The sequence below is a fragment of the Hydractinia symbiolongicarpus genome, chromosome 8 (assembly GCF_029227915.1).
Source record: "Hydractinia symbiolongicarpus strain clone_291-10 chromosome 8, HSymV2.1, whole genome shotgun sequence".
Classification (NCBI taxonomy): domain Eukaryota; kingdom Metazoa; phylum Cnidaria; class Hydrozoa; order Anthoathecata; family Hydractiniidae; genus Hydractinia; species Hydractinia symbiolongicarpus.
The window spans coordinates 24,396,978-24,420,267 of NC_079882.1; the positions used below are offsets into that span (position 1 = coordinate 24,396,978).

General features: G+C 37.5%; 1 protein-coding gene and 1 long non-coding RNA gene across 2 annotated transcripts; one reads left to right on the forward strand and one right to left on the reverse strand.

Annotated features, from left to right (window-relative positions):
• Nucleotides 1-9,959: 9,959 nt before the first annotated feature.
• Nucleotides 9,960-12,419, reverse strand: LOC130653970 (uncharacterized). Its single transcript, XR_008984313.1, has 2 exons — nt 11,957-12,419; nt 9,960-10,793 (listed from the first exon to the last, which is right to left on the reverse strand). It is a non-coding gene; the product is annotated as an uncharacterized LOC130653970 (long non-coding RNA).
• A 7,356-nt stretch (nt 12,420-19,775) lies between these two features.
• On the forward strand, nt 19,776-22,031 carry LOC130653969 (SCP2 sterol-binding domain-containing protein 1-like). Its single transcript, XM_057456469.1, has 4 exons — nt 19,776-19,917; nt 20,336-20,556; nt 20,791-20,956; nt 21,532-22,031. The coding sequence occupies exons 1-4, from the start codon at nt 19,788-19,790 to the stop codon at nt 21,759-21,761; spliced, it is 747 nt and encodes a 248-aa protein (XP_057312452.1). The 5' UTR covers nt 19,776-19,787; the 3' UTR covers nt 21,762-22,031.
• Nucleotides 22,032-23,290: the final 1,259 nt, after the last annotated feature.

Below are 23,290 nucleotides of genomic sequence, written 5' to 3' on the forward strand. Positions count from 1 at the left end.
TCAACTAACCAGTTCCCCCGCAGCGGGGGAACTGGTGCCAACAACCCAGGGCAAGAAGGTTTAGAAAATACTGCTGCAACACGATGTTCCCAAAAATCCGTGATCAAATACAGCGTCAAGCCCTCGAAGAAAAAGGTATGGAGATTGCCATTCTCGAGAACGATTTTGACAATAGAGATAAGCAACTTGTGGAGGTGGGGTATGAGCTCGAAGTACAGACCCAGGAAAATGCGAGGATCAAAGAACGGTACGTACCATACGCCCAGGATATAGGGAAAGACAACGTTATCATGATTCATCGAAAGCATAGCGCACAGGATGACGACGAATACCATCATCTTTCATATTATTGCACGCGTGTACAAAGGCGCAACTATGGGGTGCTCTGCTACCAGAACGTCAAGGATAATGACTTGAAGCTATTGGATTTGGCTGATATATCAACAATAAGCAATTACTCAGCTTTCCGATACCAGATAGACGTCTAGTCGATATTGATTTGGAAAATGAACCTAATGTCATCAAAGGCATCGTCTATGGGTACCCATTCTATACCCAACATCCTTTGGATTATGTAAGGGATCCGACTGAAGATGATGATGACGAAATATATTTGAGTGAAGATGGTGACGAAATAGATTTGGATGAACCAGAGAAACTCGTAAAAGCATATTACCATTCCTTGATAACCTCTGGCGGTACCTGAACATCCTCAGGAATAAGCATCAACTCTTCCGAGACGAAGCTTCCTTCGGGACCATCCTTTAGGTAGTATAAAAGACGACCACCTGTCACGAATTTATATGTCTGTAGGTATGTTTGCTCAAAAAGGCGTCAGTTGCGCGTCTTTTAGAGTCAACATGCTCCCCCCGATAGAAGTAGAGACCATCATCGGGTAGAGGTTTCTCTTCGGGATATTCTTCGCTTTTTGCAAGTGGGACATCTTCGAGCTTGATGGCCTTGCCAAGCTTCATCCCGATCATGGAAGTCTTGGCACTAGGCTCGCCAGAGAACAACTCCTGAACATCCTGGGGTTTGAATAATCTCTCGGCAAGGACTTTATTGTAGGACTCTACAAAGGCCGTAAACGAATGGTGGTACTTGGTGGTGGCAGTAGTTTCATTACGTTGGATTTCAACTCAGAGCCATTATCACATTGGAATGTTTAAGGGTATCGTAAGGGTCCGCGCTTTCTAAATATCCTTCAACATATCCGGGACCTCGCTAGCTTTCTTCGTTCTTAGGGGCCCCGCTACCTTATAACGTTAAGTCGCGTCAATGCCTGTTAATATGTATTTGTAGGTGTTCCCATACAGCCGATCATGGTGATTGTTCAGTAGATCGAATTTGATGCATCTCATTCGATGCTGTAATGGTGAAATGGGGGTAGTCAATACGTTTTGGGCCTCGAATGTGTCGTATCCACAGGAGTTGCCTACTAAGCCAATGAGTAACCTTGTTCCTGGATAGCCCGGCTTCTAAAGCGAGTAATTTGACGGCCTTTTGACCGACCCACAAATGTTTCCAGGTATAGTGGATATTGCTTAGCCTTTCAGCCCTCTCCTCTGTAACGATACGTGATGCTGCTTTTGACATGTCTTTATTTATACATGTTAAAACGCACGTTTTTACAGATACTTGTAAGCCACGAAGCCTAGTAGGGACAATGACCCAACAATAAACGTGAGTTCCCCATCCTGCTGTTGCTTCGAGGGTGTGTAGAAGTCCTTCAGTTGTGGTGCTTTTTTATCTGAGGCCACATAAAATTTATACATGTCGTTGTCTAGTTCACGAAAGCCGGCCTACCGGCCTTTATTTACCTTTCTCGTTGCTCGTTGAAGCAATCAAGTTTCTTTTGCATCTTACGTATCCACTCCGCCTAGGCCGTATTTAATCGTTCTATCGCACGGTTATGACGCCTGCGATCTGCCTCGCCGTGCACCGAGACCTTTGAAAATAGAAAGTTTGTTCCGAAGAAGGCTAGGGCGTTTATTGCCAAAATTACAGCGATCATTGCCATTTATTTACTCTTCTTGTAGTCTTTGCATCGATACCTTATCCTTTCATGAGGGCATATTTGACTTCCCCCGCACTGTTTGAATATGGATCTTCTCCTTTCATGCTGGCATATTTGACTTCCCTTACACTCTTTACAGGTGGATCTCACGCTTTTATGGGGACATATTTGACTACCGCCACACTCTTTACACTTGGATCTTATCCTTTCATGGGGACATATTTAACTACCGCCACCTTCTTTACACTTGGATCTCTGTCTTTGATGAGGACATATTTCACCCACACTCTTTACAGGTGGATCTCAGCCTTTGAGGGGGGTACTTGTTTTTGGCACGCTGCTGTTTCTTTTTATTTAGCATATGTACATTTTTTGTCGTTTGACCATTTCCTTTGATCCCAAAGTTGTCCAAAGATAAAAAGTGCTTACATTTTGAGCATCTCCTGTTATCCTCCATATTGATTTGTTTTTATCCCTTAGGATATTCAGCTGGCCGTCTTGAAGCAAATACACGTAAGCTATGAAATCACCGGTTCCGTCGGATTTTTTGGTTATAGGTAAGGTGATACCATCACTTAGACGTTGTAGGGCCCTTCCACTACCATGCAATCCATGATCAGGAGACGCCCTGAAGTCTACAAACAGGGCGTACCTTTCATTGAAAATTGCCCGATGGTCACGCTGGAGTCATGGCTACCAAAGAGGCTCACAATCTGCTCAAGGTAACCCTTGGGCAACATGGCATGAGAGTAAAGCTCATTAGGCTCTCCCTCGACGGTGACGCTAACCTTCTCAATCCCGGGGTTATAAAACGTTTCGTTGACGCCGGCGTAGGCCTTCACCTTTCCGGGGTCTATGAAGAGAAACGATTTTGAGGAGGTGTCAATTGGATGTTGTAGCTGGTATCCGATTTTTCATAGTAAGCACCTTGCTACGGAGTATTCTTTCATACGGCAGGGCCAATCTTGCATACCTCGACATCATGGTTCCTGTCAAGCCTTCATGACTGAGCTTGTCAAATTCTAACCTAATGTTATTTATCCCGTACGCGGCATCGGCTGCCTTCGCCGTCGCCCCGGACTCCGTACCCCATCCTTCATGACGTCAGCATGTCCTGCAAAATGTATTACGAATTGCAATCTGTCGTACAGGCCCGCTGCATAAAAGGGTAGGTCCCTTGTCAGTTCAAACATCTTGCCTAGTGGTATGCAGAAAGTGTTGCCATAGGCCGCCACGATTGCTTTCTCCTCATCCGTTTCCACATGACCAGTTGCCTTGACCTGCAGGGCCCGGATAGTCCCGTCGTTAGGATTGATCCCCTCTAAAACAAGATTGCTGTCCCTATCAAATTTTGGCAGCCACAGGTACCTATATACGGCCAGAATATTATAATCCAGTATGTTTTGAATTTCGTTGCCGTTCAAAGTGATACGTAGGTTCTTTACTAGGCTTTTACCAATGTTACTGACAATGGTACGTGTCGTGTTGGTCCCCGTCAGCGTCAGGTCAAAACGAAGCTTGAGACTACCTGGAAAGATGATCTCATTCCTGGATATATTAGGCATATCCACACGCAGGTCCTCGTTCTGGTTGATGGTTGAAGGTATAAGGCTTATCTGAACCCTTTGTTTTCGGCTTTTTATACCAAAGAGTTGCTTCATCTCTGCATAGGGGTCTAACGTAGTTCCAAATGCACTCATATTTATTGTATAAGGGAAATTATTTAAATAAAGGAATGCCACCTAATCCAGTATTTGTACCTGACACTGATATTAATGAGGAGGATGGGGGCCATCCGGATAAGCCCGATGATACTTTGTCAAAACTCCCTGGAACGCCAAAACTTCCTGGAACATAGGGGCCTTCAACAAAACAACAGCATGGAGATATTTCAGGGCAGAGGCAAAGGTTACTAAAATTAAAGATCGATGGCCTTCACAATCGTCTTACGGAAAAATTGGGGTTACAGCCTAATGCGAAATATTAGGATATGTTTAGGGAAGACAAGGGGAATCAACTCATTGAAAAAGAGATAGTGAAAGGTAAAAAAAAGGAAATAGTACTTACGAATCAAGATGGTAGCCTAAAAACTGTGGGTTAGATACAAACGCTCCTGGGTAGTAATCGCCTGCAAGCCCTGGGGTTTGTGGACTATGTTAACCCAATAAAGGCGGTAAATTTAGGGCCCAGAACCTTCTGAACAGATATAATAAAATAGAGGAGGAGGCTGAACATATTGAAATGGAATCGTTGGATAAGATGGATGAATTTGTAGATGCCACAGAAAGCCTTATACAAGACACTTCGTTTGTTGGGCCTGATGAAGGTGGTATCACCCCACGTGAAAGAAGGGGACTTAACCTCGAGCTTCAGACGTTAAGGGGTAACTTGAAAAGCCTGAAATATAAGATGATCCTATACGACAGCCAGATTAACAAGGCAGAGAGCAGGGTGAAAGAACTTGAAAACCAGAAGGTCGGGGCGGACGAAGGACAGAAGTCTAATCTTGAAAAGGAGATAAAAAAATTGAAGAAAGAGATTAAGGATCTGAATGAAAAAAAGAAGGTCATAGGGGAAGCACATGGCATACTATCCACTGACAAATACCCCCAGCTGAGGCATATTAAGGACGCGCTATTAAAAATCGCTGGAGATAACACAACTCTGCTGGAAAAGCTTCGTATACTCTTCAGGGAACAGGGGATAACCATAGCTGGTATAGTCTCTGCTATTGGGCTATTGATAAGCACTATTGTACTCTCTGTTACAGGAAGGGGAGGTGCAGCAGCAGGGGCTGCAGGTGCCGCAGCTGGTGGTGAAAAAGGCTTTGTGGAGAAACAACTTGAAAGGCTGGGGAACTTCCTGAAATATCTAGCAGGCAAGGCAGGTGCTGCCCTACCAGGAATCATTGGTACGGTAGTCTCCTTCCTTCTGAGGGTAGCGTCAACCATTGTTACATACGCGGCAAAACATCTGTACATGGCCATTGCAGGAGCCGCCGGGCTTGTCGTGTTATACGTGAAATAAACCCCTATTTTTTTCGTAACCATATATAGGCCAAGATTATACCTACCACTATGGTGATTATTGAGGCCTTGGTATCCTCATGTTGGTTTTGTGAGAGTTGGTCAGGTATATCGGGCGTGACATGTATATCAGGAGTATGTATAGGAGATGTAATAGGTGTTATATGCTTGGGTGGTGTGGTATGCTTTGGATGTATGGGTGGTGTGGTATGCTTTGGAGGTGTAGGTGGTATAGTATGAGGCGTGGCATGCTGAGCAATAGGCTTGTTTTTTAGGTCAAGCCGTATACCGATCATCGTATTGGCAGGTGCGATCAAAATATTATATTTATACCCGACAATTTTGTCTATACTCCGATTCATATCGGAGGGTAGCATGTACACGTGGTGCATGACAGCAAAGTTCACTGGAGTCCTGGCATATTGCAATACCTTCTGGAATTCCGTGATTTCATAGCTTATATTTTTCTGACGTTCTACTATAGCCTCTAATTTCTGTACTAGAATCTGCCTTGCTGTATAATTATCGGCACCGGTCCCTAAAAGGGATGCCTTGGCACCTGCTTGTGATCCCAGTAACAAGACCACGTAAACCCTAATACTCTCACTCAGCTTGGTCAGACCCTCCGATGTTAGACCTTGGCTTGTGGGCATAATAAACTTGGCCCAGTCACCATTAACTTGAGGCCACCATCTACCATTCGTGAGTGACGATATGACAGCTTTAAACTTGTATAAGGCATTGGGATCTGCACTGTACTCGCGGTATACCTGTGCATATCCAGAGCTCGAGTATGGGTTTTTATACTGTGAGAAGCCATCATCGTAAGGCATGGAGACCTCCATCCTTGCCAGAATACGACGCATGTGATAATAGACGTGGAATTTAAAAATAGAGTTGATGAGGGGTATGTGCTTGGTACAAATGCCCAGGGCTGTTGTTGCGCAATGGGTGGCGAAATTGACCTGGATATTCCAATAGTCCAATGCCTGCCCTTTCCAATTCACATTAACAGGATCATCAAGATAGGTTGTTGGAACCTTGATAGCGTACTTCGTGAACTCGGGGAATACCACGGAAATATGGAAGTCTGTACTCACGTACAGGTCCTGGTGGTCCAAATTTGTAACACCAAATGGCCATTTACCCCTCTTACTTTTATACTTTGCCGAGTGATTATATTGATTACTGTTTGTATTGAAAAATGCATATTGTAGACTCCGTGTCAGTGATGGCTATACGGTCGTGATTCATCGACCATTGCAACAGCTCCTAGGCCTACCCTACAACCCTGCAAAAAGTATTACACGAAGGGTGATTATGATACCATATATAGAACCGAGATATACCAAAAATTAAGACTTTAGATTTATTTGTCCACAATTAGATGAAGACGACTGCCTTTTGGATGGCAAAAAATCGAAGGTTCTGGCCTTGCTTCCTACCAAGGAATTGACTGCTTGAGAGGATATGTTAACCTGGACCTTTGATACCCCTGTATACCTTCCACTAAAGGGATCTATTGATCGTCTTGAGTTCATGCTGACAGATGTCTACCATCACGAGAAGAACGTCACGTTTTTTGACATCACAATGCATTTGCTGATAGAATAAAGATGGATGTCAGTAAACTTTATCCAAGTTTGCCAACGAGTGCGCCTTCACAAGGCTCTGATATGCAGGAGGAGAGCCAAGTCTACAGGCTCAAAAAATCGATGATATTGAAAAGTATCTCCGGAATGAAATAAGGGAGCGGGACAAGCTTGCGAAGAAGTTAAAGATGCATGGGACCTGGGTCAGATTCTGTGACCATGGTCTGCTTGGTGTGAGCGTGATTACGTCGGGACTTGGTATTGGGGCTATAGCCTCAGGTCTAGGGGTCCCCTTGGCCATTGCCATGGGGGACTCACTATTGCGGCCGGGATAGGTCAGGTCGGTCTTAGAAATGCCTCAAAAAGGCTTGGGGGTAAGAGTAAGAAGCATAAAGGTATCAGGCTGGTCGCGGAGGCAAAATTGAATTCTATTATCGATCTTATTTCAAAGGCAATGGAGAATGGTGTGATTAGTGACTATGAATACAGTCTGATCAGTAAGGAAAAGGAGAGGTATATAAAAGAACAAATGCGGCAGCGACCTAATAGGATTGTTAACAGCATCAACGAGCAAGAGCGTGTCCAGCTGGTAGGCAGGGGCAGGGATGAGGGGAGAAAAGAGATGCAGGATGAGATTTTAAAAAACGTTCGACCTGCACAGTATGTAAGCGATACTTAGAGTCCCCGCCCTATTATGAGCCCTAAATATATTATTTTATAGGCCCAAAAGACCTATAAAATGTATGTTTTTTCTAATCCTCGCTTAGCAACCACTCCTTTTTAAAGTCCCTATACTGACATTCTGTGATGTGTGCCTGTGGGTAGTGGTTTTTGCCCTGTACATATACCGATGAAAAGGCTAGATCGATCGAGATACCCCTCAAAATCTAGACTCATTGCCGGTGATGCATTAGCGTTATACTTACTGACTCCATTCGGGGACCAGATTTTAGGCGTCTTTACCCTAAGAGCTACCACGAGGTTCTGTGTATGATACCCTATCACATATCGTTTGTCCTTACCTCCGTTAGCGGGCATCGCTCCTGATACAGTCAGGTATTCTACATTGATATCGTTAATGTCTGTAATTGTAGTGGCAAAATTGTAGAATATATTAGGCTTAGCAAGTTCGTTCTCAAATTTCAGCATCTTGTTTATTATATATTTTGAATGACTGCAGAGAATTGCATATCATTGTACATGCACAGCCACCTCCGTTTTATGAGATATATTCATGGTAGCAATGCCAGCGTAACATTTTACCACTTACCACGAACCTACGTCCACAGTACATTTATCATATGCATCGAGTACCGCCAAACAGTTACTGCATTCCTCATTCATTTATTAGAATGTCAATACGATCCTCCGGGTCTTTAATCCTCCGTTCATTGTACCCCTCCTCCTGTACGCATGCCAGGGTTACAAATGGTAGGGAGAGACCGATGGCTGTAAGGAAGGTCATGAAAATCATACTTTTCAAACTATATTGACAGTTGATACACATGCTTTATTAACTGTCAACCAAATATACATACCCCCGGCGGCGCCTAAGCCCATCGTGATCCCAGCGTCACCCTTTTGAAGCAGCAACGGTTGCCCATGGTCAATGTCAGCGCCACAATCGAACTATATCCGGCATCTGATACAGCTAGTGATATTTTATATTCAAGTAAAAGCTAGAGTTGGATTGATGCATGACCTAATTCTGCAGATCTTCCAACATCTCTGAAAAGCATTTCAATTTTTTGTTTTCGCATAAACACCAATTTTAGTCGTTCAAGTTTTTTGGGCACTGCAAACCGGTTGAAAAGTTGAAGGAGTGAAAGTGGAGGTTAGCATGAATGTTAGCAGCAGCCCTGATCAAGCCGACGTCATCAATGTTCGACCACAACCAGGAGTAGGGCACAACAAAACAACCCTTTTTTACTTCAAATAGGTGAACGTCTCAATCTAGAAAACTTTTAATCTTATTAGTGCAATAATATATTGAATGTTTTAAACTAAACAAGAAGCCCTGCGGCGTAAAGATTTCCGCCATTAGCAATAATCTGAAAAAGTACGGAACATTAAACAGGACTGAGAAGTATGGGGGAACAAAATCATTGAATATTCTAAAATTTTAAATTTAAATTTTTGATTATTATTGTAACTGTAAATCATAGCTGACTTAACTTACATAAACTTCATTTCTTTATAAAAACAATTTAAAAAAAAATAATAAACCTGAAAATTGATGAACAATAAAAACAAAATAAGAACAACGGCAAGGCTGAAAATTTATCTATTTTCTCTTTTTCTCTGAAAAACAATTTGGAAAATATCTTTAAAGGTGGCAGGATTTTTTTTTTACATAATCAGTTACGAAAGGTTATTTTCATAAGGCTACATATTCTTTTTTCTTTTGCAACACACTTGTCACGATTTCATAGCTATAATACATTATCTTTCACCAAAAATATTCAGTCTCAACAATTCCTCTTTAAATTAAAAATCGTGAATAATTAATTAGTTCTGCTGAATATAGCTTTAGTCCACGTGCTTGCAAAATTGTACAGAAGGAAATGACGTAATTATTAAAGGGAAACGTTAATAACATCGAAGATGGCGCATTATAAGACGATCTTCATTATGCTACACTGCACAAGCGTTATCTTTCGATAGCATATAAAATTTAAAATAAAGTATTGTTCATTGGATAATAAAACAAGTTGTTGCACTGTTAGGATTCTTATTGGCTTAAAAGTCATTTTAGCCTCGCTAAACGTCCAGCCTAGCCGCGCTGTCTCTATCTATCTCTCTATCTCCTCAGCCGATTTTAAAGATTCCGCCTTCGCTGGCGGATATCAAAAGATATAGGAAGTCGACCGGCTTTAACAATTCCCGCCACACTCATAAGCTCTTGTGAGGTTTCCGTTTTTCCTAGGTCTGTCTGTTGGAGATACAGAAGTGGGTACGCAGGTTCCTCGTGCTTGCTTTTGCTGCTTTTAATACGGTCGTTCAAACCGCGATTTTAAGGAAAAAAAGTGTGCGCATGTTCCAAAAATTTTTTTTTAAAAAAGCGCCTGCGGCATAACATTATGACGTCATCGATATTGACCTCACTCCCTATTATCTTGTTTTAGTGTCCCAATAAAAGAAAATTTAACATTTTTTTATTTTAAAACTAAAGAAGGATGACCATAGACTACTATCTCGCCTTTGGTTTCTACCCGGGGCAGCCTAAACAGACGGCAAGGTGCACAAAAGCCCGGATGGCTAGCTCACAATTTACCAGTACAGGAACATTCTGACGCAAAGTTTTGCCTAAAGCGTTCTATCGTATAAGTTAGTAGCTGCCACTTTTTTTACTACTAAAATTTTGAGCTTTTCTACACCATACATTTCACTTTCGTTTTTACAAAAAAAAATGGTTGACAACTATTAGAAATGTAAAACAGACGCTAATAAACAAAGAACAACGATATTATACTTCAAAATTAAATTTTAAAAGGAAAATAATAATTCATCTGATCTGCAACCTTAGCTACCTCTAACGTTGGTCTGGATTAGTTTTCTAGAAGCCTGCTAAAACTAAACGTAAATGTGAGAAAGCTAGCTTCACTCAGACTCAGTGGACCCCAATGGAAATAATCCACTCACAATTGGTTTTTGTGATTTTCTGGGCTAGAAACACTTTAAATATTTATCATTATTGTTGTTGTTGTTGTTAGACTAGCAACTGATTGCAAATGAAAAAAAATTGTACAGTTATATACATGTTAAACGAAAAAGATAACAATTTACACATTTTTAGACATTTCAGCCTAGACCAATCCCTAATCGTGAGATTTTTTACCACGAAAGTCAATCTGAATTATATAAAAATACTTTACAAATTAGGCTATTACAAGTATTTTTTATTTCAATTCATAATCTGTATTTAACGAATATATTCTTATTTCAAACGCATCCAACAAAAAGTGATAATCGAGCAAATCAGCAAGCTCTTCTGTTTCATCATTGTTCCATCTTTTTTTTTAACCGCTTCTGTCAACAAATCTTCACATGCAAATCACGTTTGAATGACGCTTGAAATTGTGAATTGTTGGGTCAAAATTAGTTCAATGAAATCGTGCCAACATGTTTTGTATCATAGAACAATTTGGGACTGGTTCCCTAAAATGTGAAAAAACAGAAAGTACAATAAAAGCTACCAGAATCACCCAGAACCACGAAGACGCATGTGTGTCCAATGTGTGGCAATCGATTTCAATCTTTTATAATTCAATAATTTAACGGACCAGCCATCAACGTTCAATGGACCCAGGGCACAAACCTCGTACAGCCGACTTCCCAAAAAACGAAAAGTTTCTTTTTCAAGTCTCAATTATAAAATGTAATTTTTTGTACGAAAAAGTTTCATAATTCCCAACTTCTTACTAAATATAAGGTCTTCTACCTAACAGGAGTCTTTTCCTTTAAAGTCTATGGAGTACACGTTCGATATCGGTTTAAGAGACAAAAAATTTAAAGAACGCCTACTCTGCGAAAACGACATCACATTTGAAAAAGTACTATCCAACTGCAGAGCTAGTGCGGTATCAAAGTTGCAAACTAAGTCTATTCTCACAACAAGCCTGACTCAACTCAATCGTCATCAACTGCTAATTCTGATATCAATCAGATGATCCATCGTCAAAAAAGCAAAGAAGTCATGAAATGCAAATTCTGTGCCCAGCGAACGGCAAAATATGCAATACAATGATTACGTATAAAATAGACACTGGTGCTTGTGTAAACGTTCTATCGATCTCTGTCTTTCAACGTCTCAGCAAAAAAGCAATGAGTGTGACATCCTACTCATATATTTTATATACCACACAAAAACCTGCTTGAAAAGTTTCACTCTGAAATTATTCTTGAATTAATGTTGCATAGTCCATTTTTATCTTTAATATATTATAAAAAAATATTTACACCTGTGAAAAACATGTCAATTTCCTATGTGCTCATGCAAGTTTTTGAAATTTGATATTTTAAGAACTGTCCTAGATTTTTAAATGCTTTTCGTTAAAGTTATGTGCAGGACTTTTGGGGTATGAGAGGCTTTATGTCGTACAGTTTTCCACTATGATGAAAGGCTCGTTGATAGACAAAGTAAAGTTGACATAAATTCTGTGTGCAAACAGTGGTGTTACCTGCACTTTTTACGGTATATGCTGCTTATTAGCACTCACATCACATTATTCTCTGGTTTCTGAAAGCTATGGCATGTCCACTTCTTAAGCTTGCTAAATTTAGTAATGTTTCAGAATTTGGGTATCAAAATATAATCTTACCGAAGCAGTCGACGACAATTTCTGCACACCAACAACAGAAGTACGATGGGTGTCTTATATATATATATATATATTTATATCGTATTCACAGTATCAAATATATAGCTAGTTAGCAATAAATCAATTCAATCAGCAAACTGCTTTTCACCAACATGAAACTTTCTGGCTACCTAAATAAATTCCCTGGGTGGGAGGGAATTACCCTTTGTATATATATTTCTATTAGTTTAAAACGCAATATAGCCTCGTTCTCAGAACTAAATGTGTTAAAACGAGAATTTAGGCTTTAGCCTGGATAAGTTTTAGGCGTCCAGGCTCTGGGCTGTCTCTATCAATTCTATCTCTCTATCTTCCCAGGCGATTTTAAAGATTCCGCCCTCGCCGGCGGAAATCAACAAAACAAATAGCAAAATATAATCTTGAATATAAAACCTAAGTATGACTGTACAAAGAAGTTTTAATAAGATATAAAATTTATCTTACAGTCGTTACAGTTTCAAAATAGCGACTTGTTGTTTGTTTTGAATAGTGTTTCTATGATTACTGGGCACTTAATGAAAATTTTGAGGATTGAAGTAAGAAGATTTTTAGCGCGTTATACCCTTTTCTTCTTATTTTTCATCTTCGCATTTTGATTTAAAAATCAAGTAAAAGTGCCTATGCATTGACTGTTTCACAAAAATAACACCTATTTTTGTTTTTATTTTTTTAAAGCGCCCATTTCAACTAACTTCGCGCTGATTTAGACATTTGGCGTTTATATTTCGTCTTTGGGCTCTTATTTAAATCTTTCTATAAAGCGGATCTATGGCATCCTAGTTTCTAGAACCCGTCATCAAAAACTTAAATAAGATGCTAGAAAGATCGTTTTGTCCCCAGGGCTATATCTACACTACTATAATATGCTCATGGCTATGTTACATAGGTAGAGTAGTCCTAAGAAGGGAGATTGGAGCAGAAGAGAACTTTGTTTTCATGGTTTAATAGGACGCTTAACAACGTTAAACTTAATTGATGTTGGCGCGTTAAAAATTACTAACAACGAGTCATCTTAAATTAAATAGAAATTTTCTTACTTTATGCGCGGTTTATGTAAAGAGCGTGTTGGACTGCACTGAGCAGATTATTCAATTCATAGTTTGACCCCGGTCATGCGTTAAAGAACTTAAGATAACGCTTTCTACGAAGTATCGGTGCAATTCGCCGCGCTTATAAATAATGTTTGCATCTTAAATAAATTATTGATGTCAAGGTTGTTTTTAAATAGAATTTATGAACATATTTCATAAAATTAACAAATGAACAGCTCCTTTTTTCTAGAAATAGGCATCAAATCAATTACAGCATTTAGAAAAAAAACAACGAAGTTGCGTCAGCTTTTTTATAGAAATAGGCGTGCAAATCTGGGTTGATGCTTGCTGAAAAGAGGCGTTTAACTTTGAAATTACAGGTTACTGACTTCTGCAGTGGTCTCATTCTATGCCGCAGAAATATTCGTCTAATTCTAAGAAGTGCCGCCGTTTTGGACTATTTCTAGTAGAAAGTGTGTCGTCGTGTCCCACACAAAGTCGGGCCTTATACAAAGTCGGGGGAAATTATTAGTGTGGTTTTAGCCGACAGATTTTGAAAGTTTTTGCCCTATGTGGTGCATATATGAAAAATTATAGTATTGATTGAAAAAAAAGAGCATTTTTAAGTGTTTTATTGGCGCGAAATAAGGTGAAACTTTTACCATTAGTATAAAATAACCACTGTTGCAAAAAAATACCTTTTGGTAAGCTTTGTGCTATTAAACCAAATTAGGCCTAGTCGGAGAGGGCGTTTTTTTTCTCACGTTCAGGAAAATAATACGTTTGGATAATTTTACAAAAAATTAAAAAAGGACACTCCTATTAACCTAGCAGCCTTTATTCATAACGCTTTAGAACCTAGTACCACAAATCCTGGCTAGCCAAAATCTGTTTCTACTTCCCTGTACAATTTGTAAACTAGTGCCCAGGTATATTCCTTCGTATAGGTTGCCAGAAGCTCAGAAAAGGGAGATCGAGGTTGATCAGTTTCTGTTCACATGTAGACGTTTTCTGAAAGTTTCCCGAACAAAGAAAAGTTTGAATAGTGGTTAGAATCTGAGGAGGGGAAGCGTAAGGCACACCAAAATCGATTTTATAATGCAGTTTGTACATATAGATATTGTATTATTGTATGTTTTCATGTACATATATTTCTGTATATTGGTATTATTTTTATATAGCCATGAGTAAGACACGTTTTTATTTATTTAAAGTACCTACATAGTATCATGTTTTTTAATATATTACAAAAAGATACTCTCTTCAGATAAGCAATTTTAAAAAGATCAAATTTAGTCAGTCAGCATTGCACAAATTGTAAAGGCTTACAGCCTACATTGTACAACCTACAACCAACAAAGTCGATCAAAAATCGTCAAAATAAAATGCAACTCTATTCTGGGCATACTTTTACTGAAAAAGTTGTAGATTAAAAGTTTGAATTTTGGTTAAATATGTGTTCATAAGAGCGAATTTTTGTTAAATTAAAGCATGAAAAAGTTATTTTAAGACGCAAGGAATGCAGCAGTTTTAACTCAACCTCGTCCCCAGGCCCATTTTTCTCTTTTTGACGATCTCGGACGGCGAGAAGAAATGAATCATTTCTTCGCGCTGTCTCGGATATCAAAAAAGCGAAAAATTGCCCCGGGAATGAGGTTGGTTTTAACTGATAAAAGAATGTGTTTTACTTTGCATAGTTTTGCCCTACTTGGGTTAAGATTTGAAAATGCCCGACTTTGAACAGCCGCCCTCATTTGGGTGAAACAGTCGCACAAAGTTGAAAGAGATGGAATCCGATATGGACCCGACCCGATCCATAATGGTACCCAGAGGTGCAAGTTTGCATGTCAAACAAACAGAAACAACCAGAAACCAGCAGTTAACAAATAAAAAATCATTCATGAAGAAACTTCTAAATTTGTTAAGTTTTTGTTCAATATGAAATGTTGTTGCTTGCGATATGTATGATCCATGTCATTTTTAGTTGTCTACTTAAACCGGTAATAGGGCAGAAATGTTGAAAATATCATACAAGCTCATCTCCAGGGTTGTTGTACGCTTATGTGTTGGCATATCATAAGCGCAGAAGAGCCCTGGAGACGAGATTATCATCTATAAATGTATCGTACCCAGAAAAACCAAAAGAAAAAGTTTATAAATTTCCAGACATGCGTGAAACAAAAATTTCATTCATTTCACCATTCATTCTTTTTCAAGCTTTTCCTCCAGAATTTTCCCTCATTCTAAAAAGCTATTCAGAGCAAAGTTAACTATTGATAGTTGCTCACACACGATGTTACAATTTTTATTTTGTTTAACGATCGTGAAACAGGGTTTGTCTGTGGAAGTCTACAGAGGACGTTGTATATGAAAAAGTAACGGTGTATAATAGTTGTGTTTGCCTATAAAATAATTGTTCAGTGGTGTTTGCCTATAAAAAACATTTAATTTTAAATTGTGTGTTTGGATTTAGTGCCCCCTCTTCAAATAGCCCCCTTCATACGGGAAATATTCTAATACTCACGTTAAGTGGTACCCAGGATAAGTGGAACATTCACACTAGTTTTGGACCAAATTTCTCAGTCCATTAAACATCCTTACTAAATCCAAACAAAAATACTTTGCTTAAGAGAAAAGACCCCGCATAAGTAAGACCTTTTTTGTAGTCCCTTGAGAAGAAAAACTTTGGTTATGTGAGACATCAATGCACTGGCTTCCCAGAAAAAAACAAAAAATGAATGAAAATTGGGCGCATAATCAAGCATTTTGGTAATCTTTTTCGCCTGTTATATAGCAATTTGCTCTTGTATTTTGGGCTTTTTGATGGTTTTATGTTCGCTACTGCTCGTTTCTGGTCGTTTACTGCTTGTTTCTGGTTGTTTCTGGTGGTTTCTGCTCGTTTTCGGTCGTTTCTTGTTTTAGTAACTATGAGCTGTATAGCAGATAGCTAAAGCAACATTACCTTTTTGATGGGGGAGAGGTAAAGGGGGGAACGGTGTACATATGTTCTGCCTTGATAATAAACGCTGCCCTGATTAAGTACGGAAGCTTTCCCTGGTTAAGCATAGCAGTCTTTTTCAGGAGAGGTGATCGCACGCCTTGGCACACGCCTAAATCGTTTCAGGCGTGTAATTAATCGCACGCCTGAAAAATAAATATTGAGTTTTTAAAATCAACCTTTAAAATCCATTTTGTAGCGTGCGATGGCAGCCCTCAAAAGAATTTTTGGATACTCGTCAGACAAAACGTCCGATAGATTCCCGTCATGGTCGGACACTTTTAGATCTCAGAAATTATTGAATAGTCCTGGTCCTTTTAATCCACGAGCAAGCCTATTCATAGCCAACTTGACCATCCTAGCTAATTCACCGACTCCTGACTTAGTTAAAAGAACTACGTAGAAATCTCTTTTGCCTGACCCCGTCGTCGTTGGTAACCAGGCCTTACACAAAAAATCCAGCCATTATATCAGTGTTCATAATCCGGTCACCACGACATAATCAGTGCAAAAAAAAATAATCGGACCATGCGTACATAATCCGGCAGTCCCGGTTGTAATCAGGCTGTTTTTGCAATCTGGGCAGAACAGAATATACGAGGGCATGGTTAAAGGGGTTTTGCAAATAAATTAATTATTCAAATCATCCAAATTATTCCCAGCTCTCTCTGTTGACTCTGCCACAGCAAAAGACAACCAGTATGGGATTTTTCCTCGATCGGGTGACTCTCTAGCTGTATCTCATCGTGAAAAAATCACCCAATCGAGGGAGTCTACAATGTCAAAACAACAGACAAGACTTTATTTTATAGACTATATGTAAAAAAATATGCATATCATCAATCCAAATCAAATAGTCATTTTTATTTACTCCTGAATCTGTGCATAATAAGTTTAGATTTCATGTAAACAGAAATTATATTTCCCTTCCATCGGCTGATTTACCCTGATCAGTGTAAGTCACCTGATTGGAGAAAGATCACGTACTCACAACCCCTAAAAAGTAAACAGAGTTGTGAGACTATTAACTATATATAGTACTGTGAAAAGGTTTGTTAACATCGTGTTCGTGTAACAAGCGTGGTGCACACAAATCACGATAAAATCATGGTCTTTATGTATAACAAACATTCTATCGTGGCTACCAGGCTAATATTATTATCTCGACGAAGGATCGTGTGTCCTATGATTATTTTCCCGAGCTCCACGATTTTTATAGCCAGTATAATTTAATTTTTTTCTTTTCAAATTCTTTCAATTTGTTTCAAGTTAATTTGTTTGTTTCAGGTTTTATGTTTTTTAAGATTGCATTTTAAAAGTTTATAAACGAAAAGCGGCGATAGAAATGTTTTTTTAGATTGCATTTTAAAAGTTTATAAACGAAAAGCGGCGATAGAAATGCTCTTTTAGATCGCATTTTGAAAGTTCATAAGCTAAAAGCGACGACAGAAATGTTTTTTTAGATTGCATTTTAAAAGTTTATAAGCTAAAAGCGACGATAGAAATGTTTTTTTAGATTGCATTTTAAAAGTTTAAAAATGAGAAGCGGTGATAGAAATGTTTTTTTAGATCGCATTTTAAAAGTTTAAAAACGAATAGCGGCGATAGAAATGTTTTTTATAAAATACATTTTAAAAGTTTATAAACAAAAAGCGGCGATAGAAATGTTTTTTAAGATCGCATTTTAAAAGTTTATAGACAAAAGCGGCAATAGAAATGTTTATTAACATCGCATTTTGAGTCAAGAACGATTGAAATCTATTATGTAGCTAGCTTTATGACAACGAATTGAAACAACAAGTGTTAATTTATTTTTTTGCCGCCGGTTTTTGATTTAATTGATAAACTAATACAGACTTGTTTTACAATAGAAGTTATCTATCATGGACACCATGGTGTAATGTTTAATTTTTGTTCGTGTAGTCCACGAAACATGATCGTGAGCTCCACAATTGTTAAAAAAAAAAACGCATCGTGGGCTATCGTGGTTCGAGCGTAACATGAAATAAACACGAACCAGGGGTTTATTCTTTTTTACCCTTCTTTGTGCTGCTTTTATGCTTCTTGAATCCTGTATCTACAATTTAGTAAATGTTGATAGCTTGTAAACAAGCTATTTTAAGCCTTCGACAATGAAAGCTATTGTGGAAAGAGCATGCCACGGTCATGAAAAAGAAATGGTGTGGTCTAAAAATTTACCGTTTTTTTAGTTAAAGAGACTGGATCTTTAACTAAAGAGACCACCAATTCTTTAACCACACCGATTATGTTTTCCGCAAGATTATGTGTAGGACATTTGGAATATGTTTGAGGCTCAATATCGCAAAGTGTTAAAAAACACTAAAAACACTGTCACTACAAAAGGCATGTTTGACTTATAGTAATGTTGACAGAAATTTTGTATTTTTTAAAATCAAACTGACATCTTGGGGATCAGTGGTTTTGCTGGTGATGTCTATTTTGAAAGTTTATTTTTAGGTATACATCTCAGTCAGACAATAATTCATTTTGTATGGAATTTTTTTTTACCCTGACAATAAGTTATTAAAGTCTGCAGACTGTCTTATCACATTTGGTAAAGTGAATTTATCAGGACGATCCTAACTTTTTTGTCAATCTAACAAGGAAAACGAAGCATTTCAGTGAACGTTGTATTGCGGTTGCTAGACAAATATAGTGGTAAACTTTATTTACATATTTTAAATCAAATAGTAACTTCTTTATGTCCTGGATATTCGCGTTGCACTTTAATAGGGGACATTTAATTAATGCAAACTTTTAAAATTCACACCAGTTTTGTGCCTTACTATATAATTTTCTAAAAAATGTTATGTTGCAGAAGAATGAGAAATGAAATGTAACATCTCACTTTCATTGTAAACGATTTTTTGTATTGCACACAATTTGTTAGAATGATCACCCGTGATTCAAAACACCCTTATATACTGATATTTGTTTTCGTTGCATTTTTAAGCATTACAAGACATCTTTTAAAACTTGCTCACCCCACATATAACTACTTTACTTGTTGCCTGTAATGAAATATAAAAAACCAACTCACTCTTAAATTTGAATTACTCTTTTGTGCTTAATTGTAGGGGGGTCAAATTGCACTTTTTCAAATTTTTCACCCCTAAAATCATTTTATAATGACCCCCCCCCATTTTATCGAATTTTGAGAATGAGACCCACCTCATTTTATTATCACCCCCATAATAAGTTTGTTGGATATCACAAAGCAGCATCTTTTCTTATAATCAAAACAGAACTCTCTTTTGGAACAAATCTCAAGAACAAATACTATTTACAGGTTAAAAATAACAAATATCAACAAAATGTCAGCACAGTTTATTCCTTAAACATGTCAAAAGCATTGTGTTTCACTAGTGTTAGTTTATTTATAGTTAGTCGTTTCCCCCTTCCCCCATTTTACAGAAAATTTCGTAATACCCCCTTAGGTCATTATATTTTTACACACCCCCCCCCCCCACTTTAAGAAATTTTCCCCGGAGTATCCAACCTTCCCTGCTTATTCGACCCCCCTTACAATTAAGCACAAAAGATTAATGGCTTTGTCAAAACTTAAGTTAAGCGGAAGGAATTTAATTTTGTCGAAATTTTAATTAGGCTGACCCTTGTTAAAAGACCACCATATCTACTCTAAATTTAAAAATGGTACAAATAAGTTTTGTTTGAAAAAAAAATTGTTAAGTAAATGAACTTTATTGTAATTATATATCATTACAGAAATAAAATTGAAATTATGGCAAGTGGATTAAAAGCAGATAATGTCTTTTCTGATCTGTCGAAAGCTTTATCAGCCTCTCCAGAACTTGTAAAGAATGTGAAGGGGAAGTTTTTATTCCAAATCATGAAAGATGGAGTAATTGCAGGTGAATCATCATCATCATTCTCGGCTTAACGTCCGTTTTCCATGCTAGCATGGGTTAAACGGGGTATATTAATGACCCTCTTTCAATCTGATCTAGACTGTGTTAGATCTAAACTCAACTTCCTCTCTATCAAGTCTGTCCTTATAACCTCCTGAAGTATTATTTATAAAAAATATTTCAAAAAATATAGTTTTTTGGAATTAAATTTATGTTAAAAAGTTGCTATAAAGTGTATGATGATGCAATGTGTGCCAAGATTCAAAAGTCAACCAAAATACCAAATTATGAGACCAAAAAACAAATCAAGCATTTCTGTTGATTTTGTGTCTGAAACGCAAATACTATGAAGAAATAATGACTTAAAATTTGACCAAGTGCCTTTAGTAAGGTCCAGTAATATATCAGCTTTTGATTTCAGGTGAATACTACTTGGACTTTTCTTCTTCAAAACCCTTAATATCCAAATCATCAACGCAAAAACCTGATGTAACTATCAAGATATCTGATGATGACTTTATCCTGCTGGCAGAGCAAAAACTAAACTCAATGAAAGCCTTTACCCAAGGCAAGCTAAAAGTTTCTGGGAAAATCATGCTTGCACAAAAACTCGGAGACGTCTTCAAAGCATATGGAAAAACGGTGTGGAATATATTTGATATTACTCTTTTTTAATTAAAAAAGGTGTTTTAATTCAAATAATTTTTTTTAAAAAAAACTGTTCCCTGTATACCGTTTAGAACACACTGTTAAAATCTTTTTTATTCGATAACACGAAATAAAACATGTTTCTTTAGAAAGAAACACTAAACTTTCAGATTTTAAATAGTTGTTTTAAATGCTGTTACAATAAGTTGAGTCATATTTCTTTTGTAGACACCAAGCAGTCCATCCCCTGTTCCTAGACCTGCTAATGCAGACACATTAAAAGCAACACAAGCTTTTAGAGACATCGAGGCCAAAGTAAGATCAATGCCAGAAGTTGTCGGTAAAGTCAATGGAACTTTCTTGTTTCAAATTACAAAGTCTGGCCGAATAGCGGGTAAGAAGCTCTTGTAGTGCATATTTGTGGAAGTTTGTGCACCAATGCAGAAACTTCAGGATGTGATAAGAAAATAAATTAATAAATTGATAATGTACCTTAAGGGATCTAATTTTAGTGGGTATATAATTTCATGGGTGGCGAAAACATTTTTTTTATTTCAGTCTCGTCGGCTGGGATAAAATTTCGTTTTACACCCTAAAGTTGCTACGCGTAATATTTTTACCAGATTGTAATTAGTAATTCAAAGAGAAAGACTTGCCTTCTTTTAAACAATCGTTTTGTAGGTTGCTTGTTACATTATCTCTGTGCTGTTTACGTATCTTTGATTAAAATATATAAAAGTAGTGATACCTTTAGTTAAGAATATTTCAAATCAGTGTATACCCGATCTTGTAAAATTTCGCGAACTGTCGATTTTTAAAATTGTCGCGGATTTTAGCCAAAAACGCAAAATTTAGTTCCCGCGAGAATTTGTTTCTTCAATATATTCGTGAATGTGGTAGTATATTTTATTGATCGTTACAGAATTTATGGAAAACTTCTTGAGTTGATTTACTTGATTATTATTTCAGGAGAATGGCTTTTGGATTTTAGCAAGTCGCCTGCAGTTATCAAAAAGGGTCCGTCTTCTACAAAAGCCGACGTAACCATAAAAGTCGACGATGAAAACTTTGTCCAGTTGGCGCTTGGTAAGATTAACCCCATGCAAGCCTTCTTGCAGGGAAAATTGAAAGCTACCGGGAAAGTTATGCTAGCACAAAAATTAGGAGATTTATTTAAAAGCCACACATCCAAGTTATAGACTTTCCGATATCCTTTAAAAATTTTTTTATCGTAACATGCATCCTAACGAGTCAAATATTTTAATTTTTTTATCGATAGATAGTTTTAAAAAATTATTGTGTATCATATCTCTGGAAATTCAAGATATTTTTTTTGAAATTATTCCTTTAATGTTAAATTGTGAAGATGATAAATTGTTAAAATGCCTAACTCTGATTATTATTCATGCTAGAAATGGTCGCATTTAGTGAATATTTTTTTGTTCAGAATAAATGTTCTGTGCGGTTCATTATTTCACGTGTTTTCTAAAAATTCACATTCTAAGCTTTTAATTATGCTGACATCATTATAGAATGCTGACATAAACAAAAATCTCACACCGCTGTTCTGTTTATGTTGTAAATTACCAATTCTCATTGTCATATATTCGTCATGATCAAATTTTTCAAGAAACTGTGAAATTGATGTATTCTTATGTGTGCATAAAAGCTATGGCAACTTCCATCCCAGGATCTGATGTATCCGCCAAAAATTCCTGGAGATGAAGATAAAGTTGCGAGTACTTTTTGTAACGGGGCTTTTTATGACGTCCACATTTCCCCACAATAATCTTCTTTCGCGCAACAGGTCCTTAAAAAGTAAATTTTGCAGCAGCTTTGCTTTAGCCTAGCTTTAACAATCATGTTTGCAATTTTGTACCAGCAGCGAGCGATTTTCTTCGAATAACAATATGAGTGTCTGAGGCACCCCGAACTCATGCTTTCAAATAAGTTTCTTTTAAAATTGTTTCCATCAATGTTTTCTAGAAATCTAAATACTGTATTTATTTATCCCGTCCATGGAATTAAGGTTTTAAACTACGAAGAAAGACAAGTTTACTCTACCTTACTAGAGAGGAAACAATATTTAGAGAGGATTGTTTTTTAAATGCGTGCAAACCTAATTAGCATTAATTTCAACGAAAAAGTCTCCAATTTTAAGCGTAAAAAGCATAAAAACACACAGGTTTTAGTACAAACCTGATCCGTAAAATGAAAAAGTAAAGCATAACTAATTGAAATTTAAATATGCTTGCATTTCCAAATTCGAAAAGCTTGCTCGCACTGCTATTCGACGAAAATAGCGGAGAGCTTAGGTGCAATTAAAACTGTGCAGAAATAGGCGAAAATGATGGAGAAAATATGGTATTTCTTTCTAATACGTAATATATTTTTATCAATTTTACAATGTGAGAAAACTGTCATTTCCCGTAATTCACAGATTTCATTCTTTAAAGGCGTTTTTGTGTCTTCGTGAAATTCAAGCTAATAATTATTTCTTATTGTTAAGTATACGCGTAACATGAGTAATGCATATATGCACAACCTCGACCCCAGGACATGTTGTCTCTTTCTGCATATCAGACGGAAGCGCTGGGAAGGAGTTTCCATATGTGCGTAAATTTATCAACTACGTCTTACAAAAAATACGTCCTTTAAATTTTCTTCAACAAAATTTAAAACCCAAGTTAGAAAAGCAGAAAACAACAACCAAAAGATTGCTAAACTG

Coding starts and splice junctions, on each gene's coding strand:
- LOC130653969 (XM_057456469.1), top strand. CDS start 19,788: ATGGCAAGTGGATTAAAAGCAGATAATGTCTTTTCTGATCTGTCGAAA. Junction 20,557..20,790: donor TCAAAGCATATGGAAAAACG/GTGTGGAATATA, acceptor TTTCTTTTGTAG/ACACCAAGCAGTCCATCCCC. Junction 20,957..21,531: donor AAAGTCTGGCCGAATAGCGG/GTAAGAAGCTCT, acceptor TTATTATTTCAG/GAGAATGGCTTTTGGATTTT.